Genomic DNA, 27712 nt, shown 5'->3' on the forward strand with positions numbered 1-27712 from the left:
CAGAGCAAAGCAGCATGGTCTTTGTTACCTGATTCAGGGAATGTTTAGTCTAGTGAGGTAACGACAGTAACAATAATAAACATTTTTATTGACAGTATGCACACAACTCCATATTTTCTCATATCATTACTCTATAAAAGGATACTTTGATAAAGTCATCTGAACATCAATATTCTTTTTCATAAGAATGGCTTTCACAACATTCGGTATTTTCTTTGGCATATTATGTATTTGGTAAGACAAAATATAGAAATTCTACAAAATATGTATAGGATATTAAGGGGTTCATAAAAAAAAAGTCAAGTATTATAGATTAATATGCTGAGGTAATAGATTTCATAAACATGTGAAAATAGACTGAATAGAAAAGTAAAGAAAGGATCAAGGTCAAGAAAAGAGTATCACAGAACATACACACACGTACAGTTGTGGTTGCTACTGGAATCCAAATATGATTCCATGAAGGTGGACTCAAGATTTACATATTTACATCAATATTCAGACCACACAGACCCCATGGTCCAGACTAGGTGGTCTGTCCTTAAATCTTAATAAAATTATATTAATCAAATGGCAATTTCTACTTTAGTAGATATAAATATGTGAGTATGCTGCTCCACTGTGGTATTACATACAACCAAAATAAAGTACTGATTTTCAAAACAAGTCAAATAACTTCAGTTTTAAAAATTTAACAATGATTATATGATTACACTAAACTACATGCGTGCAGGCACTCCGGAGGTTGGGCACAGATGAATCATTCACAAAGGTGTTGGAAGTTATAAAGAAATGGCACAGTAATTGTTAAACTCCACAAGGAAAGCAGGACAATTCCAATTAAGGATTGCAATAGGCAAGGTAACAGTAAAAAAATAATCACAGAGTGCTCAGAAGTATTTAGGAAATTAGTGTGATAGGAATCATAATAAATAGTGAATACCCTAATAACCTTATTTGCAGATGATTTAGTCTTGATAAAGTCTGAGGAAAATTTTTAAAAATGATAAAGGAATTTCACAGTGAAAGTCTGAAAGTAGGATTGTAGATAAATATGAGGTAACAAATGTTAATGTTTAAGAGTCAGTTGGCAGGACAACAAATTATTGAGAATTAAATACTTGAAAGTAGAAGAGAACATATCTTGGACAATCAGTGCAAACCTGGGTCATGAAAACAATTCGGAAAGAGAATAAGAAAGAGATGGAGCACTTGATAAATGATATCACTCTCCCTAAAGACAAAGGTGTACAATCCATGTATCTTGCCAGTCCTAACATAATTTTAAAGAAACTCAACACCACAAAATATTTTGAGAGAAAACTCAGCTCACAAAGAGGAATAGAGAGATAAATGCTTAGTATAACACAAAGAGAAAGGAGGTGAGCCACAACTGCAACATGGATTAGAAAAGAAAAGTTGAAATTTTAGTGGCTATTGTGAAAATAAATTAATCTGAGCAGGTCATATACATAGAACTGATTACAGATGGACAACCAAATGAGTGGCAACCCAGAAACTGTAGAAGTCAGGGCAGATAGAGGATCAACTGGAAGATGAAATCAGAGCATTTGCCAGATCAGCATTGAGTATTTACATCAGACAGAGGTGGAGAACATTGGGAAAGACTGTCCTGCAGCAGAATAACAATGGCTGAAGATGATGTTGAATCCACTAACCAAGATCAACATAAAATACTAGATGTTGAATCCACTAACCAAGTTCAACATAAAATACTATGTACTTATATACAGATATAAATTGCCCCAGAAAACTTTATTTGTGTGTGTGTGTAAACTAGGCCACATGAACAAGACTTACTACTACAAAACCTGTCTCAAAGTGTTACAATACCTGCAAGAGGACAGGTCAGTCAGGAACACAAGTCAGGTGACTACAGGCCTTCGTGACTAGATGAAGCCTCTGTATGCCAGCTCTCCACGATGAAAAAGCTCCAGCTGTAGCTGGAGCTTAGTCACCCTTGATGAGAACTTATACTTGGGACTGGCTCTCCACCATAGGGCAGCAACATTGCTCCTAGAGAAGCAAAATCCACCCTTATTTTGTGAGTGATTATGATGATAATGTTAATGATGTACAGGTAGGAAGTTTCTATACACATCAATATTTAGCACTGAACAATACTGTTACATCTCCATCATGTGTACAAGAAAAGTAATCACAAAATTTCAAGAAATGAGCACTGCCATTTCTTAAAAATCCAAGTCCCAATGACTACAAAACTTTACTTCAATGACATCTCCCTAACAGTCAAGTCAAGCTGCTCACCTCACATTCATTTTCAAAATTATGTACAGCCCAGCGTCAGTAAGTTTGCCAGGCGGTTTATCTTGTCCTTCATGTCACGGATGTACACCATAGTTTCCCACAATGCATTGACCAAAATCTCATCCTGTCTCTCATCCAGCTGCACGTCAAGGGACAGCTGTGGAGACAGGCGCTGGTACACTATGCCACTGGTTGCACACCAGGCACGTGCTCTGTCCACTGTGCTATTATCAGCCATCGTTGCCTGGAGGAGAAGACAGACTCACATGAACTAGAGGTAAGATAGACTCACATGAACTAGAGATAAGAAGATAGACTCACATGAACTAGAGATAAGAAGATAGACTCACATAAACTAGAGATGAGAATATAGACTGACATGAAATGCAGAGGGCTGGAAATACAACGATATCTTTATGTATGGGGATGGAAGGATGCTGCAAAGGATTGTGGATGAATTCAACAAGATGTGTTACAGAAGGTTGTCAGTATTTTTCAGTATTTCAGATTTCAATATTTTGAAGAAAACATAATGGAAAAGAATCATTACTCAGTGTCTACCTGGTCAATGAGCATTTTGGCAATATTTGAGAGTCCAAAGGCCATCTGCACTGTACTCCACATGCTCTCTGGCTTGAAGCAGTCAATGGCCTCAACCTGCAAACAGTTACAATAATCATAAAAAAAATGTCACTGCTAGACTCAGGGGTGACAATATTTCCACATTTTTTTTTTTGTGATTGCAAGTGAATTTCTTTCTAAGATACAATACTGAGGTTTCAATCCCTGCCTAGCTTCACCTGAAATATTATAATCAAAAGGTTAAATATCACATTAAGAACACACTAACCCTCTCATGTATCGTGATGTGAAATGTGTCAAAACATAATTGTCTACAACTCGGCTTTTCATGCAAATCGCATAAAAAATTTACCCAAAATAAAGCTTTTGTCAGAATCACGTCACATTTGGTGCATCAGAGATCTAAGCTAGGCCTATCGAACAAACTAATTGCCAACCCTTTCATGTGGTTGGATTTGAAGTGATAATAGGAATACATATATACTTATAATATATAAATTTTTCAATATGTGTTTCAATTTTTTTCCATTAACTATAAAATTATTGGTCATATAAAAGTTTTGATGGCAGTGTTGGAAAACTCATAAACATCTGGTGTTATTGGTGTATGCAACATAAAAAAATGACTCACAAACTTTTGAGCTACGAGGTGGTGAACACAAGTATTTATTTTTCTTTATACAGCGTTTATTCAGTCATCACAGTTCACTGTAAATTTTCATTGCTTGGTTCTTTTTCTTTTATTAATGCAGAATAATCTTTTCCAAAGTCAATTATGTATAAAAATGTCAAGGAAAAAGAAAATTTGTGGGTGAAATTGATAACAGAAAAAAATATTTCACACCACGCAGTCGTGCCATCCAGCCACACCCACTCAGGAGCCCCAGGAGGCGTCGCAGCAAAACAGAAATTTGTCAAACTTATAGTGCATGAGAGGATTAAACACCCAAATTAAGTAATGCATTAGAAGCTTAATCCCAGCAATTTTTCAAGTTGAAAACTTTACTTCCTCCCTTATGATGCAAGCCTTTGTCACTGGTATGTACTCACAGGGGTCACTGGGGGACGGCCTGTTCCAAGGGAGACAACCACAGATGGCTGGACTACTTCTTGGTCCCTCCCAAGGGCCAGCAGGGTGGTGTTGTACTCAAATATTTCTGTCAGGACATCCAGCGTTGGGTTGTTGGAGATCAACCCGCCATCAATGAACCGTCCAAAAGCTCTGTCGTAGGAAATAAAAACAAACTTAAATGGTGCTTACTTGTTAACTGCTGGGACTTCAATCAAGAGCATAAACGGGAAAAGCAAATATAATTTTCCACAAAAGTTGAACCCAACAATCAACAATGTTTAACTCTTTTAGCTCCAGTAAGCTGTGTCCTTTTGCCATCTCATATGTCCACAATGCCAACCCTGGCACCTGTGTTTCTCATAATTTATGATAATGAGCACCCACCTGAAATAAGATGGGGCTGCCCCTGAGGCCCTGCCAGCTCTCCAAACCAGTTGCTCATTTGGGGGTTTGGTAGGAGGGAAAGAACCTCCTGACCGATTCTGAAGCATCTCTTCCCCACTGGAATAATTTCTGAAGAGGTGCAAGTCTGCTGGGGATCGGTCAGCCAATACACCAGTGACAATTACTCTGAAATATTATAATTTTGATGACATGGATGCAAATCAAACATTTTTGACTAACTCATACCTTTTCATTATGATAAGTTTTTAAAACTAAAAATAATAATATTAAATATTATTTTCCTTCCAAGTTACTTCCTTTTCAAAGTAATTTTAAACCATATATCATAATAAGAAACCCCTAGTCTACCCCTCTTCTATCACCGCCATCATACCTGATTCCTTTGATGTCTGCCATGACAGTCTCTTCTCCGAGCTCCTTCTTTAAAATCTCCTCCAGTGGTTTCTCGTCATAGGGCCGGTGCCCCAAGAATACCTGGTCCTTCATCCTGAAGTACAAGCCTTGTGTGTAGCGTACACTCTTGCCTGATAAACAGAAGAGCTTGAGCTAGAAAAGTGTTACCACAATAAATTGTTATAACATGACAGGTCACAGCCCATGGTTTGGTGCCACTCACCCATTGCCAGTGCCAAGGCAAGAATACCTCCTGTGCTTGTGCCAGCAATCCAGTCAAAGAGGGACAGGATGGGTCTTCCAGCTGCTTCCTGCAGTGCACTGAGCAGCTGAATGAGGACAAGACCCTTTATACCGCCCCCATCTAAGCACAGAACACGGCAAGTTCTCTTCTTTGTGGCACCATCAAACCTGAAAACAACATTTTTACCTGAATGGCATCGGTAAGTGGTAATCCCTCTGCACATTGTTTAGGTTGAGAAAGTAGCACACAATGATAATTTTGATACACATAAGAAAGGATGGTGTGACAAACCCAACTGCTGATATTATTTCTTCCTAAATAGTGTTGCAGTGTCCATATCTGCCCAGAGCTCAGTAACTTCCAAGAACATAAGGGAAGATACTTATACAAGGAATATTTAATGATAAAGTGGGTCCAAACCTAATGTGAAAGTGGTGTGGTAAATTATGAGTATCCGAATTCTGCCAAGATCTAGATGGCTGAGCATTGCAGGTTCTTGGTATCAGAGACCAGAACTGCACCACTAGACATGGTGCCCAAACTTACCCTAGAGGAGACTGTAGGTTTGAAATGGCACGTTCCATGAGGCAAGAATCTAAGAAATCATCATAAGTCGTCCTGATCCGTGAAACAGGAGAGCAATCATTTGGCAGGCCATCAAAGGAACCAGTCGGGGAACAGCCCTCATTGCAGTTGGCAAGTCTCATCTGGCAGCGTGGGGCACCTACCGCATGCATCAGGTAGAGCATTTTGTGCTTTTCCCTGTGAGAGCTGTTTGCCATGACATGACGCACAGTTGATCCCTGGAAAATACCGATATCATGAGTTAAATATATCTAACTAATCCAATTCATATTTGTTACGGTTACCTCAAGGAATGTACTCATGGGATGGCAGAAGTGTTCAGATTACCATGTTCTTTTATTCTGTACTTACATGCTAATTTGATCTTTATGTATTCCCCATTCCTTAAAAGTTATGAAGCTCCATCCTTAAAATTTGTGGGTGTCATCCTGTCAAGCCTAATACATCTTTCTTACTCCTCTATTTCCTGTCATTTCCTCTTCCCCTAATCTCACAGATGAGAAATTATTGTGGTGAGGATCCTTTTTTTCATTCATTCATCTTTGACACCTGCTCCTAGGAGCTACCAACAGGGGATGGCCATGGCAGAAGAGTTTCCATCTCTCTCTATCCAGACACTCCCTCCTTGCCTGCTCAAAGTTTCTCAAGGATCTCTCACCCCTCTCCCTGACATACTCCTGCACCCTATCTCTCCATTTTACTGGAGGTCGTCCTCTAACATTCCCTCCCTCTATCTCACTCACATACACCCTCCTTCTTACATCTTACTCTCCTCCATTCACTCCATGTGGCCAAACCACTTTAAAGTCTGTCGCTTCACTTCTTCCACCACTCCACGCATTCCAAAACGCTCATACACTTTCATTATTTTGCATTCTCGATATTTTTTTCCTTTCCCTTTTTACTTACTCAGACACATTTCTTTCTTCAGTTTTCTTAAAAAGTTCCCTTTTCTCTTTTACTATCCTCCTTATCTTTTCTGTCCACCATGAATTTCCTTTTCTTTTTCCATCTCTTACCACTTTCATCCCTAACACTTTTTTTGTTGTAGTTGTAGTTAACATCACTTCTTTAAATGTTCCAAAAACTTTTTCAATATCTGTACTATCTTTTAAACTTTCACATTTTTCACTTAAGGCCTCTGCCATTTCACGTTTATATTCATCTTTTATTTCTTTTTCCTGTAATTTTTCCTTTGCCTTCCTTTGTTATATTTTGTACAGCTTACATTAAAAGACTACAGCAACTATGAAGCAGCCTAGTCTGTCTGATTTGAATAAAATAAAACTTATCAACTGACTGAGAAAGTATGTGATGATCTTACATACTGTTAAAGAAAAAAGTGCTCCATGGATTGCAAACTATATTTCTAAGAGGACTGCTATGTAAAAAGCTTCAGTAGGAATCCTTTCTTTTCCTGACTTTAGTTATCATCAGAATTAAAACTGACTGTATGTCATTTCTCAGTTATTATAAGAAGGATATCAAATACACTGGAACCTCAATTTCATGGACAAAAAGAAGTTGACATAAGAATCTGGGAATTCAAATTTTCTGAAGTAAGTAAAAAAACTATGTGAATATATGCTCGAGTAATAGTCAAATAAAAAAACCTGGAATTCAGTCTGCAAAATTCAAAGTCTACTCTACAATTTGTCTTTCATTACAGTATTACCTCCTTATTAGTAAGGGAAGTGTTTGCACCAAAAACAAGAAGTGTCTGGACCACAACAGGAGAGCTGGCGAGGTGGAGCGGTGTGTTTCCTTTATCATCAAAAACGTTGACTTCTGCACCCCAGGTGAGTAGTGCGATGACGCATGATACTTTGTCCTTCTCAACCTGTGGGGCCAATGAAAAAGCCAAGAATAAAAGGGCATCAGGTTTATATCTACATATGTGATCTGTAAATAATCAAAAAGATATTGAGTAGAGCCAATTTTGACTTGAATTTTTTTTCAAACTCTATCCTTATTTATTTAGATACTGTCAATGACCAATTTGCAACAAATACAACTCTTTCTCTGCTGCCAATCTCCTTACCATCTTGTGGAGAGCAGTGAGGCCATGAAAATTACGTGCATTCACAATGCAACCAAGTTCCACCATCGCATTGATGATTTCTTTGGATGTTGCCCAGTGTAGAGGAGTTCCACCACCCTTCATGTCCTGTGATAAAGATTTTTAAATTTTTTTATTGCTACTGTTTTTTTATCTTCTCAACCTCTTTCCAGTATTCAACACAAGGTTAAGATATTTGTAAACACCCAAACTGATCTACTTTCCATATTGAGCATGATAGGATGTCCTAACCTATAGTTGGTTCACCTGAGTCTGAGGTGTGCATAATCGAGCACTGGCAACTTGCTGTCCCACGGCAACCGATTGCGTGGATAATATATGATACCCTAGGCATAGGAAACAGTCATCATTATCAGTAATATAGCAATAACAAATACAGTTGATTGTAGTCAATTTTAAGGTAAAATTTATTAGTACTGATGCAAGCAGTCGTTTTGTTTATTTACAAGATTACTGATTAAAATTACTAACCAGCCTTGGTGGTGTCTGCCACCGAGAAAATTAACAGGCTCTATATTAACAAAGCAGCTGTTTCTGACATTACAAATAATTTTTAACTCATAATTGCCAATAATTGATGGTATTTGTTATTGTTACCTGTGTATTATTGAAACTGATGACTTGTTTCCTATGCATATATTATCCACATAATCGGACATGCCGTGGGGCAGCAGGTTGCCGTTGTTCAATAAAGCACACCTCAGAGTTGGGTGAACCGACTATAGCACACATTCCTCACTAAACTATTTGGCAACCAGGCAATCAGGCAAAGGATGAAAGTACTTTGGTAGTTGTGTGTGGGTCATTACCGTGACATTAAGTTGGTTGGGATACATGGCGATGATTTCTTTGGCACACAATGTGCTGTTGGCTGCCATGGCACTGTGGATGGGCAGTACAGAGTCATGTGTTGCAGCAACATTGACGTCGGCACCAGCACACAGAAGAGCCTTGACACACTCGGGTTTATCTGCCTCACAGGCCAAGTGAAGAGGAGTCTTGCCGGCCTCATTGGGAGTGTTCATCAGTCGAGATGTTTTCTTGGTGACAAGCTGAAAGACGAAGTTTTCTATTGTATGAGATGGATGACTAATTGAAGTAAGACAGCTAAAGGATGTAAGGAAATAGTATTCTCTGTTACCCATTGATATTCAAGAAAAATGGATCAATCAATAGACAAAAGTAAGTAGAGGTGGTTCAATTGAATTAAGTCTTTGGGCTTATATAATGCTAACCTTCACTTGTCACCTGCTTCACCTCTCTCAGTGAGGCTCACCTTAATTATGGCTTCATTAGAGGCAGCTGCTGTATGATAAACAGAGTTTCCTTTGACATCTACTGCATCAATACTGACATTCTTCCCCATTAAGACACGGATGACCTCTATGTGTCCTTTCTTTATTGCCAAGTGGAGTGGGGTCTCCTTCATCTCTATATCAGCCATGTCAGCCAGCCTGAAGGATAGATAAATAAGCCTTAAACCACAAGGTAAGCAGGAAATTATACTTTTGCACCGCTTCATTTTATTGACATGAATTACTTCCAGTTTATATATCAATATTCTCTCTCTCTCTCTCTCTCTCTCTCTCTCTCTCTCTCTCTCTCTCTCTCTCTCTCTCTCTCTCTCTCTCTCTCTCTCTCTCTCTCTCTCTCTCTCTCTCTCTCTCTCTCACACACACACACACACACACACACACACACACACACCTGTAACAAGAGAACAAACAATTTGCAATACTTGGCCACTTCAGGTTGGTGGAAGAGTCCAGCGTAGCCGAGGTGTGCTGCAATGTGAGCCACAGTCCAGGTTTGATGTTCCCTGACTAGATCACATATTGTCTGAAGTCCCGGCTGGTTGATGATCTCATGGGGAATGTGACACACCAGAGGCGGCAGCACCTCCCTCAAGGTCATGAAGCGGATCTGCGCCTCGTCCTGATCTAGCACTCGGTAAAGGCTGAAAAGAAGGAAACTGTACAGCCTAGTCTGCCAAATGATAAAAGCTGATTGGAAAATAGTATATACTTTCCACTGGGTAGCTACCATTTACATCATTACCTTGACCCTATTTCCTATATCAAAAACATGGGAAAGGCAGAGGGGTCTTATCCAGTTTAAAAAACGCCCACTAGGAAAAAACATGTGCAAAGCTTGACATCTAGGTATTCACCATCCTAAGTGTAAGTGGACTGATGATGATGATAGTGATAATTGAGGAGGAGGAGGAAGGAAGAAGAGGAAAAGAAGAAGTTGGAGGAGGAGAAAAAAGTTGGAGGAGGAGGAAAAGAAGTTGGAGGAGGAGGAGGAGGAGGAGGAGGAGGAGGAGGAGGAGGAGGGGTAAGAAGAAGAAGAAGAAAAGAAGAAGTTGGAGGAGGAGAAAAAATAGTTGGAGGAGGAAAAAAAGTTGGAAGAGGAGGAAAAAATGTTAGAGGAGGAGGAGGAGGAGAAGAAGGAGAAGGAGGAGGAGGTGAATGATGATGATAGGAAAATTTCTCCTGTTTACAATACCTTATCACTGGTCAAACATACCTGTAGGCCTTGTGCAGGGAGTTCTGGATGGGCTGGTGGAGTAGCAGCTCATACTGGTTGGTTTCAGTGGGTCCGTAGAGAACTAGACAATCTTCCCGGCTCAAAACCTGAAACATTCCCCATCACCATCATCCATACTTCTTTTCTACAATGACCAAAGATAATACTGAGTAGAGTAAGACAGGCAAATATAGCACACGAGACAAGCAGAAATAAAAAGGAGAGGGGGGGGGGAAATCTACAGTTAGAATATAGTCAAAATATGAGAAGTGAGAATAGGTACAAAGAAACTGAGCCTTGTATAACTGCAAAGACAGAGAAATTCAGGGCAGTCCAATACATCACTTTGAATGTGAATGTTCTATTACTGTGATGCTGCTTATGCATATGTATTCAGATCCTTTCTCCACCTAACCACTAACAGGGAAAGTGGGCAACCTCCACTCCCACACTGCTATCCCAACCGCCACACACAGTACCTCTCCGCTGCATGTGTAATATTATTCTGTCATCACTTTGCCCATCCAACAACTTACTGCAAGCTCCGCCAAACAAGTCCCACAGCCCGGTAGGAAGAGCCTATAATGCTTGTTAGAAATAAAATGAGCGTTATGATAGGCAAAGTTACTATCCCAGATCTAGGTATGTATGATAATGATGGATAGAATTGAAACAGTTGTATGATTAATGCTGTGAGGATGAGTGATGTCTGTGAACATTTAATATACAGTCGTCCCTCAAATAGTACGGTTTCGGTTTTATACGGATTGTCATGTAAGAATTTTTTTAGGATTTTTAAATTTCCTGCTCGTCGCACCAAATAGCCATGGGGTGAGTGGCAACACTGTTCTACCAAAACACCTGCTGAAAGCACCCCAAAGTGTTCGAGAAAGGTGTTCATCTTGCAGAAGAATTCAGATTTAGGAGAAGTTATGTTTTGGGATGAGTTATGTTGCGGTAGGGAGAGCATACCACATGAATGAAAGCAGAGTTCGCTGTATCTATCATAGTGTAAAGGAGATTATTGCTGCAGTAACTGCCAGTGCTCCAAGAGTGCTGCAAGAGTAAAGATAAAGGCCTTCCTTTTACTAAGCCTCGTCGTTGCTATGGTAACAGTGTTTCACTCGCAGCAAAATGGGGTACGCTGATCTTCCTGATGCAATGGAAGCACTTATGTGTTTGTTTGGGCCACCATATTTGCTGATGACGTCATCACAGCACAGAAGCATTCCACCTCTCAAAGCTGGGAGCAGAGCGAACGTGCCGAGTTGGCAACTTGTGCTGCCATGTCATGCGTTTGAGAGCACTCGGAACGTTCCGAGAGTCCCGATTCCCTCTCTCAAACACAGCCCAGCAGGAGTGTTTCTAGGGGGGGGGCACTAATTTTATACGGATTTTCGAATAGTACGGGGGTCCTGAGTCCCTAACCCCCGTACTATTTGAGGGATGACTGTATTGCTACCAACATACATGCTCCGAAGAATAAATTGACTAGAACCTCTATATTACTAGACAATACTGATCAATCTTGAATAAATCCTTCTGCAGTAGAAATATCTATAACGTACCTGTATCCTTTTAAACGTTGATATTCCCACTTCACAGACACAGTTCTCAGATGGCCCTTCTGACCCCATGAAAGTCTTGAACAGCTTACCAAAAAATGCCATGCTCTGGAAAGGGAAAGGTGTTGTAATAGAACACTATGATTATGTAATTAGTAAATTCCTCTCCTCCCGAAATTGACCTCTCTTTCGGCCACTCCTCTCTACTCTTTTAAGGAGCAGTGAGTAGCGGGCTTTTTTTTTCATTATTATTTTCTTTTTTATGCCCTTGAACTGTCTCCTTTGCTGTAAAAAAAAAATTATAAATAAATGAATATGGCCCATGAGTCTTTCTCAACTTTACCTGACCAGTCTACACAAGTATTATTTTCAAGCAAGCATTATAACAGTTCAAACAAGCTCCAAAAACCAACTACACATAATACATGGAAACTATCTATATTTAGAGCTTGATTTTCACTAAGATGAAATGTAAAATATACAGATTACTTGGCAAGTCTTCTTCCTGAAAGTGAAACCAACAAACCCTCCTGACAAACCTAATTAACCTGCCTCAGGACGGTAACGTATTACCACTGGAAGCAGGACATTTCACCGGTGTGTCAGTTCACCGATACTGGCGAACCGTCTTATTTCATTCACTGGCGAAACATCCAGCAGGACGATTCGTCGGTGTGTCAGTTCAACGATACCGTTTAGAAACTCATTTTTATACCAGTATAATGATTTTATTTTTCGTGCATTGTTACCCAGTAGGGGAAAGAGGGTAGGGAAGGCAGGGTCAAAATCTAAATATAAATCAAGATATACTAAAAAGAAAACATGGACCAGAGGGGTGACTATGGAAGACTTGCCATACCTGCACATTCACACGCATACACATAAACTCTCTCTTTCTGTCTCTCACACACAGTTATGGGATCTTGTCAACGTCATTAGTAAACGTAGCCTACAGTGCTTTACTTTCTGCCCCTGGTCAGATCTGCATCCATACACCAAACAATAACCTCCGGAGCGCGGAGTGACTCCTTGCTCTTAACGCTGGGAAGGTCACGGTCGGATTGACCTGGCTTCTGCCTTCTGACCCCAGCCGCTGGGTAACAAAATAAGTCATGTGCAGGGCGGGCTACTTTTCACTCGGAAGCGGACTAACCCTGTCCAGTGTCTCTTTTAACACTGCTTCGTTCCTCCTCCCTCACGCTCACAGACGTCACTAACAAGCTTTCTCACCACCATTAATATTAGCTACCTCCATTATCATTCCCATTTATTTTATATCCTTACGCACGAATAATTGGATCCTGGGTGATGGAAAAAACTTATTTTTACTGATATACGAATATTTTAACTTCTGGCCAGTACAGCAGGAATAGTGATACTTAACTCCAACCAAAAAATGGTGGTAACAACATAAACTTATATGAACTTATTCATGTTCTTTTAAGGAATGCAAACTAGTTTCCATGCAATGTCAGTTAGTTTAAGAGGAGATTACGCTGAAAGGAAAATTAGCCCTCGCACCCTGCTAAAGCTAATTTCAAAACTTCGTGGACCCTCCTCTGAAATACTGCCCAGCCCTGAGAATCAAGCTACGAATGACCAGGAGTAATTTTTTAACTCGATTTTAAAGCATAACAGTAATTATAAATCCTATTTTAAATTACATCTTAATGCATTTTAATATCATCTTTTTCATTTGCATGTGTGTACCTCTCTGCTACAAATAAATGTTTTTATGTTATTTTCCCATGTTTTGTTTTCCTTAACTCAAATATTTCACATTTTGCCCTATAACAAAGAAGAAAACAGTGCCAAGAATCGCCTCCACAATGTTCAGAGCCTGCTGTAGGAATGCCCCATAATCTTTGACCGTGGGACGGTTCGCCGAAAATTCGGCGAACCGTCCCGAGACCGTCGGCGAAGTGGCACGCATTCATTGCCACTGTATAGGTATATTACGCAACTACACTCCTGAAGTAACCAAGAGATAGAACTAACCAAACCTGCCTGTCTAACTTAATCTGGAGCATCTACTGATCACTGTTTTTCCTTACAAATGTGCTAACAGTGACGAGAGTAATCACTGAGGGCGTCAAATAACAAAGAGGAATTAAAAACACACACACGCACTCACACACACACACACACCTGTACCCTCACCTCGGTAAGCTGTACACTCTCCAGGGGCTCAACACTTAATTATACACTAGCACTACGAGTCCAACACGTGATCAGGCCGTGGTGGTGATGAATTACCGCAGGCCGGGCACCCATGACTCGCTCAAAGCACAATTTGTTTACACGTATCGAGCCCGCTGATGATGACGATTGTTCAGTCATGGACGCCACATTAACGGCACGTCGGCACCACACACACACATACACACACACACACACACGGGGAAAGAGATTGATTGATTGACAGTTTATTGTTGCAAGTAAACAACAAAGAAGAAGGGAGGAGAATGCCATCCCAACCCCCAGGCAGTACAGAGTGTGAATAATATGGTAATAAATAGAGCAGGGGTATTCAATTAAAAGTCACTGAGGTCCAGTTCTTAAAATTTCCCCCAAGTAAAAGGTCCGAACGGAAGTCCAGCTTGTGTCTTATAGCCGTTCCCTATGTCGACATTTTCATATGGATTCAACAGTATTTATTGTCTATTTTCAATGCAGGAAATGTTTAACAGAGTGCACAGCTAGCTCTTTTGCCCTAAATAAAAGTAGTCCCAGGCAAATAAATTTAAGGCCTTTATTTCAGATTAAAGAAAACAGAAATCTCAGAATAAAATAAATTGCGAGCAGAGCCAAAAAACCCTTTTTTCTCTCAAATTAATGAGGTCCCAGCCTAAAGAATTAAAGGCCTACACTTCAAGTAAAACAGTCAACATCATCAGGAGAAAATGAATAAAAAGTGGCTCTTTTAGGAAAAAGAATATGTGCAAACATAGCATTGATTAAAGTTTTATTTTTTTTCTTGAAGATGTCCCACCCCCACACTATACACTGCCCGCGTGTCGCCTGCTGGCTGCCACCGTCCACCACCTCGTCACCATGGTGAAAGGTGCATGCCACCCAGATACCCACCACGCCCTTTGGTCATACCTGCCACCCTGCATATTAGCTTGACCTTCCTACTGCAGGAAATTGAGAGTGTTCACGCTCTCACTGGCCTGTTGACACCCGCCAGCGTTGCAAGGCGCCCCGCCACCCGCCACACCCTCCCTCCCCGCTGTCACCCGGCCGCAGATTGGTCACGGGTCCGGACAGAACCATCGCTCGGTCCGGATCCGGACCGGGGTCCGCCATTTGGTGATGCCTGAAATAGAGGAATGAAGAAGAGGAAAAAAAAGAGGAAAGAGAGAAAGAAAGAATGAGGGTGAGAGATAGACACATGTACCGTAGAGAGATAGATAGAAGGAAGAGAAAGAGGAAGAGGAGGAAAAAGAAGGAAAAGAGGAAAAATAAAGGAGAGAAGGAAAGAATGATAGATAGAAAGGTAGAAAGAGAAAACATGTCGGCACCTTTGTTATGCCAACAGAGCTAAGAAGTTTATTGATTGATTGATGGTTTATTGTTGCAGGTAAACAACAAAGGAAAAGGGAGGAACATGCTATCCCAACCCCCAGGCAGTATTCCAAAGTCCAAAAAAAGAAATTATAGTCCTTTAACTTTTCACCTGTTGTTATGCACCTGATATGCGCAGTTCACCCACAAACCCGTATCTTCAGACGCGGCTCTCACAATTATAATAAAGGAGATAAAAGAGATACATGAGACAATTAAGACGGGTTCTCGTGTTAATATTTTCACGTTCAAGGTACAGGTCAAGCTATCACTATATAGGCGCATAAGACTACCCATGGAAATACACATAACCTCAACGAAAGCCTTACTAAATGTAGGTGTGTAAGTCTTACTTCAATTTCAACAACAACTTCCAATGGAAGATGGAGGTCTCTCTCTCTCTCTCTCTCTCTCTCTCTCTCTCTCTCTCTCTCTCTCTCTCTCTCTCTCTAAGAGTAATTATTCCTATATTCAATATCCTCCAGTGATTGTGAAACACCATATATGTATTCTCTGCCTCAGTTTTCTGTATTCTGCATAATTTTATTGTCATATTCACATACTCATCACGGTATTATATATATATATATATATATATATATATATATATATATATATATCTATATATATATATATATATATATATATATATATATATTGAAAAAAAGGGTTCCAAAGTTTCTGCTTCATCACCACATTGTTAATCACTTTTTCTCTGAAATATATGTTAGTGTGTCATTTTCCATATCTCTAGCATGGGAAGATGCGACTCCTCTTTCATCTAAGAGTATATTTGTTGCATAAGTTGAAATTTGTAACACCCGGTACATATCTTTAAAGTCTAAATAGCGATATTTTTCTTTTAATTTAAGTTTTTTCTTCAGTTGTCAAATATCCCAGATGGAAAAAAATATAAAGAGTACTATTAATCATTCCATTTCTGTCTAGTAGGTTTTGTCAGTAATTCATTACTGTATCTTGCTATTACCCTATATATCCTATTGGCCTTCAGTTATTCTTTTTTCATTTCAAGTCCTTTAAAAGTAGTTGTTGTTTGCTAATCTAATGCCAAGTTATAATATGGACCGTTTTATCTGAATATATTCAATAAGGGAGAGAGGATGAAAGATGAGATTATTTTTGTTTAATAATTATGTGCAAGCTTACAGGGTATGCTCAAGGTAAAATATTATCCATGAAGTCTATTATCAAAGTTGTTAACATTCATCACGTATACTTTCGGGTACATAAAACTTTTGCATCTTGGTGCCTGGGAGTCCTACAGCCCTCGCCCTCAGTCTCCCTATCATGGCCAACTGGGGGAGGAAGAAAACACCAGGTTAAGTACATTGCCGTACTACTGATCAGTTTTGGAGTCTGTGCCATAAGTTGACTGCCAGTTTGTTTTATGGGAAACATGGTGAATTTTAATTATATTTGAGGGTAATTAGTATAATAGCTGTTGGGTTAGTATAACTGATCCTCAAGTTCTTATGTATTTCCCATTAATATTTTCTATAAAAATGGTAATATATTATTGCAGACATTAAATTCATTTATTCTTCCTCAGTAATGAGACTAACCAAGTAAGCACTTTTCTTATTAACAATATACCTTCAAACAAAACACAAAAGCCTCTCAAAAAATCTTTTCACCACTTAACTCAAAGCAAGCTCCAATCTCAAACTTTCTTTTTCTCCCAGAGGCCTTGCTGCTGAGTTCTTACCTTGGTGCCTTCTTCAGCACTGTAATGTCAAATGTCTTTGGCTTCAGCACCTCATTCTTGAGCTGGTTCTCCATCTCAAGGCTCTTGATGTATGTGTTTTGCGTGTGGGATGCCTGCTACAGCTGGGTGATCTGCTGCTTCTTGTAAAAGTAATGCGTATGGAATAACAAATTAATGTGTGTGTGTGTGTGTGTGTGTGTAGCCAGTTTATAATGCAATCTTAAGCAATTAATAAGGTGCAAATGGGTTTCATTTCAAGAAGTGTAAGCAATAATCAAGCTGTTAGCACTCTAGTCGGTTCACCCAAGGGCCACGACCTTGACTCTTCTGAATTTTCCACCATCTGGTTAACCCTAGATAGGAGGACCTGCGCCACATGGAGTCATAGCTTCAGTGATTTTGGTTTTCACGGGCTATGGTTTCCACAATATTGGCGCATTGGCAACTTTTGTGGTTTCCCCACGCAGTACAGAGCCGGGGCTCGTTGTGAGAACACGTTGGTTTACGCTCCTGCGCTCTCGTCGTCATTTGTAAGTATTAGTGTATCCAAATGGAACAGGTCCTCCTTTCCCATTATAGTTTTGTAAAGAAGAAGTGCTACGTCAGATGTCATTGTGGCAAATGTTTGTAACACCAACACAACAACAGCAGGTGTTTTAGCTAAATATATTCATGTACTTATGGAAACATGACCCGCCATATGTAGCATAAAAAAAAAAAAAAAAATTTTTCTTTTTTTCTTTTAGAGTTGTTGGAATGCCTCCAAAACGAGAGAGATACCTATCCAAGGAGGATCTAGAACGTTATGTGAACTCTGAGGACTTCAATAAAACAGTTGACATTACAACAGAGGGCATAAGTGACGATGGGAGTGCTGATGAGAGTGTGTGCTCTCGTCGTCATTTGTAAGTACTAGTGTATCCAAATGGCTCAGGTCCTCCTTTCCCATTATAGTTTTGTAAAGAAGGAGTGCTACGTCAGATGTCATTGTGGCAAATGTTTGTAACACCAACACAACAACAGCAGGGATGTAAATCCTCCAGCAGGACCACGGACCAAGAAGAGGTGCAGTTTGTGCCCATGGAAAACAGCCAGCCAGACAAGGACCGTCTGCTCCATGTGTCAGAAACCTGTCTGCCCACACCACTCAAATATTGTCTGCCTTGAGTGCAACGAGTAAATTAGCAGGTAACTACATATTTTATATATGCTTCCACACATTTACAGTCTTTTATGATATACATAAACAATAGTTTTTATATTGCTCACACATTTACACTTTTGTGATATATAGAAACAAAAGTTTTTATATTGCACACACGCATTTACAGTGTTCTGTAGAATATAGGAACAATAGTTTTTTTATATTGCACACACAGACTTAGTCTTTTATAGTATACAGAAAAAATAGTTTGCACAAATGTATAAAACCGCATATCTACCAAAGTGAGCCAAAAACGCGCGTACTAATTCGCCGGTTTTCATTCATTCCAGGTGGCCTGATTTATCTACACTCCAGAGTTGAAAGACGGACTGAGTGGTCGTATAAACCTTTAACTTTATAGTTTAGTAGGATTTTTTTGTTCAATTTAATATTTCTATGCCTCAGGGCCAGAAGGAGTCAGTCTTTAATTTTTTCTCAAAGTTTTTTTCAATTAATTACGAACTGTATTTATTTTCATTTACTCCTATTCATTTATACCCCTAAGGTTTCCAGATACCTTATATTTGTACCTCAACAACGTTTAGTGAGAATAAAAAATGTTTGCATAATTTATTTTATCATTTTCCCTCAGTGATGCCAAATGGATACAGGTCCTCCTTTAACGTTGCGAAAACATAGGTCCTCCTATCTAGGGTTAAGACTTCACTGTCATTCTATTACTAAATACATCTGTGCTGTTTATCTCTCACCTAACTCTACCAACTATGTAAAATTCTTTGACTATTTGAATTCTAAAGTGGAGCACATCTTGACCCACTCTCCCTTCGCTGAAATCTCCATCTTAGGAGATTTCAATGTTCACCACCAGCTTTGGCTTTCATCCTCTTTCACTGACCATCCTGGTGAACAAGCCTACAACTTTGCTATCCTCAACGACCTAGAGCAGTTGGTCCAGCACCCTACACGTATTCCCGACCGTCTTGGAGATCGGCCCAACATTCTAGACCTCTTCCTTACCTCAAACCCTTCTGCTTATTCTGTCAAACTGTTCTCTCCGTTGGGCTCCTCCGATCACAATCTTATTTCTGCATCCTGTCCTATCGCTCCTGTACACCCTCTGGACCCACCGAAGAGGCGATGCTTCTGGCATTTTGCTTCAGCTCGGTGGGACGACCTGAGGATGTACTTTTCCATTCCGTGGAATGATAATTGCTACCAGGATAAAGACCCATCTGAGTGTGCTCAGCGCATCACAGAGGTGATTGTCTCTGGAATGGAGGCATACATTCCTCGTTCTTTCTCGACTCCTCACGCAAAAAAGCCTTGGTTTAATCACGCTTGTTCTCGTGCTGTCAATGATAGAGAGGTAGCTCACAAAAGGTACCAGAGCCTTTAAACTAATGCTAATTATGAACTTTACATTTCTGCCCGAAATCGTGCCAAATCTATTCTCCGACTAACCAAAAATTCTTTCATTAATAGAAAATGCCAAAACCTTGCTTTCTCTAACTCTTCCCGTGACTTCTGGCATCTAGCCAAAACCATCTCCTCCAACTTCACTTCTTCATCTTTCCCTCCACTCCTCAGTCCTGACGGCAACACTGCCGTCTCATCTATCTCTAAGGCTGAACTCTTCTCTCAAACTTTTTCTGAAAACTCCACTCTGGACGATTCTGGGCATATTCCTCCTACTCATCCCCCTTCTGACTCTTTTATGCCTGTTATAAAGATTCTTCAAAATGATGTTTTCTACGCCCTCTCTGGCCTCAATCCTCAGAAGGCTTATGGACCTGATGGAGTACCTCCTATTGTCCTTAAGAACTGTGCCTCCGTGCTATCACCCTGCCTGGTCAAACTCTTTCGCCTCTGCCTGTCAACATCTACCTTTCCTTCTTGCTGGAAGTATGCCTTCACACAGCCTGTACCTAAGAAGGGTGACCGCTCCAATCCCTCAAACTACCGTCCTATTGCTTTACTTTCTTGTCTATCTAAAGCTTTTGAATCAATCCTTAACCGGAAGATTCAAAAGCACCTTCCACTTCTGACCTTCTATCTGATCGCCAGTATGGGTTCCGCAAGGGCGTTCTACTGGTGATCTCCTAACTCTTAACTGACTCTTGGTCATCCTCTCTTAGCCGTTTCGGAGAAACTTTTGCTATTGCGCTGGACATATCAAAAGCTTTTGATAGGGTCTGGCACAAATCTTTGCTTTCTAAACTACCCTCCTACGGTTTCTATCCTTCTCTCTGTACCTTTATCTCCAGTTTCCTCTCTGACCGTTCTATTTCTGCCGTGGTAGACGGTCACTGTTCTTCTAAATCTATTAACAGTGGTGTCCCACAGGGTTCTGTCCTATCTCCCACTCTTTTTCTGTTGTTCATTGATGATCTTCTTTCCAAAACGAACTGTCCTATCCATTCCTACGCCGATGATTCCACTCTGCATTATTCAACTTCTTTTAATAGAAGACCCACCCTTCAGGAACTTAACGACTCAAGGCTGGAGACTGCAGAACGCTTAGCCTCAGACCTTACTATTATTTCCGATTGGGGCAAGAAGAACCTGGTGTCCTTCAACGCCTCAAAAACACAGTTTCTCCACCTATCCACTCGACACAATCTTCCAAACAACTATCCCCTATTCTTTGACAACACCCAGCTATCACCTTCCTCAACACTAAACATTCTCGGTCTATCCTTAACTCAAAATCTCAACTGGAAACTTCATATTTCATCTCTTACTAAATCAGCTTCCTCGAGGCTGGGCGTTCTGTACCGTCTCCGCCAGTTCTTCTCCCCTGCACAGTTGCTGTCCATATACAGGGGCCTTGTCCGCCCTCGTATGGAGTATGCATCTCATGTGTGGGGGGGCTCCACTCACACAGCTCTTCTGGACAGAGTGGAGGCTAAGGCTCTTCGTCTCATCAGCTCTCCTCCTCATACTGATAGTCTTCTACCTCTTAAATTCCGCCGCAATGTTGCCTCTCTTTCTATCTTCTATCGATATTTCCACGCTGACTGCTCTTCTGAACTTGCTAACTGCATGCCTCCCCCCCTCCCGCGGCCCCGCTGCACTCGACTTTCTACTCATGCTCATCCCTATACTGTCCAAACCCCTTATGCAAGAGTTAACCAGCATCTTCACTCTTTCATCCCTCACGCTGGTAAACTCTGGAACACTCTTCCTTCATCTGTATTTCCTCCTGCCTACGACTTAAAACTCTTTCAAGAGGAGGGTATCAGGACACCTCTCCTCCCGAAACTGACCTATCTTTCGGCCACCTCTTTGGATTCTTTTTAGGAGCAGTGAGTAGCGGGCTTTTTTTTTTATTAATGTTTGTTTTTTGTGTGCCCTTGAACTGTCTCCTTTGATTAAAAAAAAAAAAAAAAAAAAAAAAAAAAGTCTGAAGTGAGCATAATCGCGCAGCGGCAACCTACACCCACATGGCATGTCCGATTTCGTGGATACTGTATGCTAGCTTACGCATAATAAACGGTCGCCAGTGTCAATAATATGCTGGCAGCAATAACAAATACCGCCAATTATAGTTGATTACGAGTTAAAAAATATTACAAATGTCGCAAATAGCTGTTTTGTTAATATATAGCCTGGTAATTTTCTCGGTGGTGGACAGCTTCAAGACTGTTTAATAATCAAAATCAGCGATCTTGTAAATTAACAAAACAGCTATTTGCGACATTACTAATATTTTTTAACTCATAATCGACTATAATTGACGTTTTTTGTTATTGCTGCCTGCATATTATTGACACTGACGACCGTTTACTGTGCGTAGGCTAGCATACATTATCCACGAAATCGGACACGCTGTGTGGCTGCAGGTTGCCGTTGCGCGATAATGCACACTTCAGACTCAGGTGAACCAACTATAGGTAGACCTCATCTCCATTACCGTATGCAATCCAGTTCTGGTCACCCTACTATAGAATGGATATCAAGATCTTAGAATCTGCACAGAGAAGGATGACAAAAATGATTCAAGGGGTGAGAAACTTGACATATAAGGATAGACTTAAGCATTTAAATCTGCATTGTTTAGAAAGGTGAAGGTTACGAAGAGACTTGATTGAAGTTATAAATGGATGAAGGGCTTTAATAAGGGGGATGTTAATAGGGCTTTGGTTGTAAAAGAACTGGGTAAGACATGTAGCAATAGGCAAGAATTAGTTTACGAAGAGTCATGGATAAGTGGAACAGGCTTGGCAGTCAAGTTGTGAGTGCCAATACCAGACACACTCAAGAAGAGGTTAGATAAATTCATGGTTAGTGAGGTAGGGTGGGGCTAGGCTTACAGAAGCTGCCTTGTAACGGCCAACCAGCCTCTTGCAGACTTCTAGTGTTCTTATGTTCTTTTGAAAGCAGACCACCCATCTGTCTCCACTCCACCCTCTGGACCTCTAGGTTGTGAGGCAAACGTGCTCACTGCAGATTCTCAGCATTCACATTATTAGGAAGTGAATTCCATAATTTTGTTATATTACAGGGAAATAAAAACTCAGAAAACTATTTTTTAAACAAATAGTTGAAAATGAAAAATAATTTTGATATTGAATGCAAACTTTGCTAACAGAGTTTTTGTAAAGATGGTGGAAGCTTTGAATGTAATGGACGGCTATGAGTATTATGTATCTTATACAATAATGTAACAAAATCAACAAGGCAACAATGCTGAAGATTAACGTCTGCATTATGGAGTAAAAATTTGACCTGATTAATAGTGGAGAGCAACACTCAAAATATGGTAATTAAACTGAATAACATTTAATACAATAATGTAATTAGATAAGATCTTTTAACACTTTTTAGGAGGGCCAATTTTCTGTGCAATAGATAAAACCACCAACTGCATGAAACTCAAAAGTGTGTGTTGACTGACTATATGTTTCAACAGCTCTTCACTTCTCCCATCTATCTTTGCCCACTCATCCAGTTACCATCATCAGACAATGGCAAAAGATCCATCAGTAAATATCTTCAGTAAAAACTTACTTGTTGTTGTTAGTGGTGGTGATGGCGTGATGGAGTCATAGTGATATGAGAGGTTCCTCTGCACACCGATAAGGTTAATATATCTCCAGTGAGGCGATAAATTTAGTGAGATACGTCTGAACTTTGCACAGCCTAATCAGCTGTTCCACTAACAAAATTGTGACCTCCAACAACATCGCCACAGAAGCTCTGCAGTTTATCTTGGCAGATGAGTTTACAGGCAACCCAATAAAAAAAGCAGCCGTAATTGAGGTCAAACGAAACAGGATGAGTATATATATATATATATATATATATATATATATATATATATATATATATATATATATATATATATATATATATATATATAACCTATTACATAAAATGCTACAGAGTTCCTTCTGACCAAACAAAGCTGCCCCTGTTCCTGCTGCTATGGTCGTCATTGTGACAGAGGCGGCACATGGTTCAGGCGGAGTGTGTAGAGGCCTGGTAGCAGGGCAGTAAGGGCCATGTGGGTGAAGATGGCAGTTAGGCCCCATATTCGAGGCTCCGTCCCCAGGTACACAGGCAAGGTGTACCCTCGAGGAATCTTGGCAGAGCGAAACTGAGTTTGACGGGCGTGGGCAGGATGACAGAGGTTTATGAGGGAGGCAACAATGACAGTCTCCACCTCCCCAGGGTTAAGTATGAGAGCATTGGGATCTAGATGACCCAGGTAGGCCAGCACCCCCACCACTTTTGTGCCCCCTAAGCGGTCAGGCACAGGGGGCAAAACTCCCAGCACCTCCACATCCTTCCCACCACCAAGCCCTATCTCTTCCTGGGCTTCTCTCAGGGCTGTGTGGACCTCATCTTTGTCTCCAACATCAGCCATGCCTCCAGGAAAGCTGATTTCTCCTGCATGAGCACCCATGGAGCGGCAACGCAAAGTATACAGTAAACTCAGCTCACCCTCCACACAGCATAGTGGAACTAACACTGCCGCCATCTTGCTGTTGTCATTCTGCTGCTTTATCTGTCGAGGACTTCGCATATTAGCTAGGCGTGCCCTTACACCTGCCTTATTCTCTTCAGAAAGCACACTCTCCCAGGAAGGTCCAGCAGTACCTGTCCCTCGGACTACTGCAGTAGCTGGCCACACACCTGTTTGGCACACCTGTCAAATAGGACAATGGTGAGCCACAGTCTCACAGGCTGCATTATCCACTAATGGCAATTACTAATAAAACATGTTAGAGAGACTTGTAAAGTTGGATGCAGTCAGCAGCTGCCATACAATTTTTTTTAATGTAAACTACCTTATACTAATCCATAATGTAGCATGCTGTATTTATTTTTTCTGGGAAGAGGAGGCAGGTGATGGAATACTAATGGATATCAATATGTGATGCATTGGCAATAGCAATATATTAATGACAAAGATACTTACTCTAACCAAGGTGGGATAATGATGGTAATGGTAATATGTAATGATCACTGTGATAATGATGATTTTGATGGTACTGATGGAGACTACAACCCTGTTCCTAGAGACCCACCTTGCCTAAAACATGAAATGCTGCTCTGCTATGCCTGTGGCTCTTGTGTGGCACATGACTTAATGCCAGCATGCTGAGGGTCTGCTTTGCCGGCTGTTCCTATATACACAGTACAACCACACCTGCAGAACAAAGACACACACAATCAAAACACTTGCTTTCACCTTTTTAAGCATTCAAATCCAATGGGTATGTGATTACTGAAGAACTGGTAGGTAAGGGATTGAATGTGCAGGGGGAAGTGCTGCAACAGAAAGTTACTCCCCCTCTTGCCACAGCCTAGGGGGGAAGCTGCCATGAGAGGATGGAGCATCAACATTATAGACACCTATATATCATTTGAATTAGCTTTTCCAACAGTTCAATTTCCATCTCTAAACCGAAAGCCTTTTGGCAAACAAAATAGGAAAATGCAGACAACAAGAAAGAACTCATTAAAATATACACATAAAAAATAGATTAGTTGAATTTTTCATAATCTTTTTGATATGCCATAGTAATATAATATTGATTTTGAAAGTAATTAACCCTTAGACTACGGGTGTAGTTATATAACTCCTCAGCAGCTATGGCCATGGCTATGGGTGTAGATAAATATCACAAGCCATTTCCTGAAGTGTTTTAGTGAATGTAGCAAAAATGGGTCATATGTACTCCTGCTATTCTTAGGGTAAATTTCTACAGTTGATAACCTCCTCTTATCAGTCAGTCAAATGCCAGCTGTTGAGATATACGAAGTCATGTGAAAACATTGAAGTCTATTGAGAAAAATTATATACATCAAATCTCAACATTTATATCCAAATCTACTGAATTAATGTAACTGAGCAAACTGTGATGTGCTGAAACTGGACACTTTTGTTGATCATTAGTGATTTTTTTGCATCTGGAAAGGTCTGGGTATCTGGGAATATCCTGAAATACACTGTTAATGCCCCCTCACTCACATTCCTGCTTTTCCTGCTCTCACTAAAGCTTGAGTTCAGATTTTCAACATCAATCATTGTCAAGTCAAGGTAAACTGAAGTTAATGAGACTAAAATAAACTTGACTGGAGTTATAATACTGGATTACTTGAGCTCAGAAAAAAACTTAGCACTCAGCACCTACTAAAATTGCTCATATGTCACAGGAGGCATGTGAGAAAGTACCCGTAGCCTAGGAGTTAATATACAAATCACAGTAACACTGTAGTATGTTTTCCAATGGAGTTTATTTATATTTTTTCTTGACACTTACACATGATCTAGTGCTCTGTTTCACAACTTAATTTTTTTTCTGGTATTATACCGAAAATCCAGCTCATCCATAATATAATAGATGTATAAATTTTAGTTGATTTTCTTTAATTATGATTTATTGTTATAGTTTAGCTTATCTTCCAAAACATTTTCTTCAGTGCCATACTACATTTTCTAAATTATTGGGCTCTCATCTTTTATCATCAACTGGTTATACATGAAAAAAGTTCCAATGCATATATATATATATATATATATATATATATATATATATATATATATATATATATATATATATATATATATATATATATATATATATATATATATATATATATATATATATACAGTATACCCCGCATAAGTCGGTCCAATTGGGGGGAAGGCCAATCCGAGTTATCCGAAAATCCGAGTTACCTGATGGATTTTTTTTCACATTTTGCACGCCTGTTACCACCAACAGTTGAAATGGTCTGTGTAATGCATTACGTAAATAGGTACTACATACACGGTGCACGCACACACATATGCATGTGGTGTATACACACACACACACACACGCGCACGTCGTGCAAACACACACACACACACGATAGGTAAATACGTACGTAGTATACACACACACACACACACACACACACACACACACACACACACACACACACATGCATTGAAAACATACCTCTCATGGGTCGGTGAATAATTCCTACGGCAGCTCAGGTGAAATACTTGAAACATTCAGACAGATCATCATTGCTGGGAGTGGTGGCACGTGTACTTGAGGAGCTAGGGGGTCAGTGACAGCTCTGCTGAGGAGGAGGAAGCCATGGAGGAGGTAGTGGAAGTCACTGATGAGGTGGAGGCTACTGAATCCTCTGACGTTGTGCGGGGTCGCTTGCTTCCAGGCAGGGACTTGAAAAATGAGGAAATTTTAAGTTGCACCTTCTCTTGCTGAAGCTTCATGATTTGCATCCTCATCAGCCTAACAGTTTCATAGTGGTCAGCCAAAGGGTTGCCGACCCTATCGATGAGTTTGAGGAGTGTGTCACAAGCCTCAACCCCTGCTGCTAGGGACGGTCCAGCTGTACGTTGTAGCTCCTCCTCCTCCTCCTCCTGAACGGGTGTCTCGGTGCGCTGTGCATCCTGTGCAATCTCCTCCTCTGTCTGATGGTGATATCCAGGCGGTCCAAGGTCCTCTTCTAGCCACTCACTGACTTCCTCTTCTGGGAGTTCTCGTAGCCGGTTGACAAATGGCGGAACTGCAGCCTTGTCAGCACTGAGGAGTTCCCCTGAAACTGCACGTTTCACAATACCGTGGCGCCTCTTGAAACGCCATAACCACCCCTCGCTGCACTTAAAATCCTTTATGCCAAGGTGGTGAGCGAGCCTCTCTGCGGCGTGCTGGATGTCCACGCCGCGCACGGGCACGCCCTCAGCTCTCTCTTGCAAGTACCACTTGTAGAGGGCTTCGTCCAAGTTGTCGTGCTGCACTTTCTTGACTCGGAACACTTCCTTTCCCTTCTGACCGTGCTCTATCTTCTTCACTACCTCCTTGACTTTCTCCTTCCCCTTGATAATGTCGTGCAGTGTAGACTTCTTAAGGCCGTACCGCACCATGAGCTCGGCACGGCTCACACCTCTCTCATGGTCCTGTATAACAGCCATTTTGTCTGCCACCGACAGCATCTTCAGCTTCCTAACTGACGTGGAAGATACAGCCTTGCCCTTAGAAGCCA

At 40.6% G+C, this 27712-nt stretch overlaps 2 protein-coding genes and 1 long non-coding RNA gene across 5 annotated transcripts in view; 1 reads left to right on the forward strand and 2 right to left on the reverse strand.

The window, feature by feature from the left end:
- Window positions 1-67: 67 nt before the first annotated feature.
- LOC127007265 (85/88 kDa calcium-independent phospholipase A2-like) lies at window positions 68-14072 on the reverse strand. 2 transcript variants are annotated; one of them, XM_050878018.1, is made up of 16 exons: window positions 13905-14072; window positions 11748-11852; window positions 10180-10286; window positions 9389-9607; window positions 8927-9104; window positions 8460-8702; window positions 7612-7737; window positions 7246-7410; window positions 5532-5788; window positions 4965-5152; window positions 4722-4872; window positions 4328-4513; window positions 3922-4093; window positions 2851-2946; window positions 2290-2533; window positions 68-2037 (listed from the first exon to the last, which is right to left on the reverse strand). In XM_050878018.1, exons 2-15 carry the CDS (start codon window positions 11847-11849, stop codon window positions 2309-2311), a joined length of 2415 nt encoding a protein of 804 aa, XP_050733975.1. In that variant the 5' UTR covers window positions 11850-11852; window positions 13905-14072; the 3' UTR covers window positions 68-2037; window positions 2290-2308. The 2 variants fall into 2 exon arrangements, with proteins under 2 accessions (XP_050733975.1, XP_050733973.1); XM_050878016.1 differs by having other exon boundaries at window positions 68-2533.
- A 3317-nt stretch (window positions 14073-17389) lies between these two features.
- Window positions 17390-18810, forward strand: LOC127007573 (uncharacterized). Its single transcript, XR_007760290.1, has 3 exons — window positions 17390-17567; window positions 17784-17942; window positions 18532-18810. It is a non-coding gene; the product is annotated as an uncharacterized LOC127007573 (long non-coding RNA).
- A 3915-nt stretch (window positions 18811-22725) lies between these two features.
- Window positions 22726-27712, reverse strand: part of LOC127007268 (mitochondrial coenzyme A diphosphatase NUDT8-like) — a 9448-nt gene continuing 4461 nt past the window's right edge. The window contains exons 1-3 of one of the 2 annotated variants that reach the window (XM_050878025.1): window positions 26659-26814; window positions 24736-24857; window positions 22726-24353 (exon numbers count right to left, since the gene is read on the reverse strand). In XM_050878025.1, coding sequence (XP_050733982.1) covers window positions 23637-24353; window positions 24736-24807 — 789 coding nt within the window. In that variant the 5' untranslated portion in view covers window positions 24808-24857; window positions 26659-26814 and the 3' untranslated portion in view covers window positions 22726-23636. Of the gene's footprint in view, window positions 24354-24735; window positions 24858-26658; window positions 26815-27712 lie in introns of those variants that run through there. The other variant, XM_050878024.1, reaches the window with a different exon arrangement.

The sequence above is a fragment of the Eriocheir sinensis genome, chromosome 35 (assembly GCF_024679095.1).
Source record: "Eriocheir sinensis breed Jianghai 21 chromosome 35, ASM2467909v1, whole genome shotgun sequence".
NCBI lineage: Eukaryota > Metazoa > Arthropoda > Malacostraca > Decapoda > Varunidae > Eriocheir > Eriocheir sinensis.

Bases quoted from the DNA above. Each gene is read 5' to 3' on its own strand.
- LOC127007265 (XM_050878018.1), bottom strand. From the start codon at position 11,849: ATGGCATTTTTTGGTAAGCTGTTCAAGACTTTCATGGGGTCAGAAGGG. The intron at 10,287-11,747 runs GTACGTTATAGA...GGAATGTTTCAG, and splicing joins CAACGTTTAAAAGGATACAG to GTTTTGAGCCGGGAAGATTG. The intron at 5,789-7,245 runs GTAATACTGTAA...GGTATTTTCCAG, and splicing joins CTTCCCTTACTAATAAGGAG to GGATCAACTGTGCGTCATGT.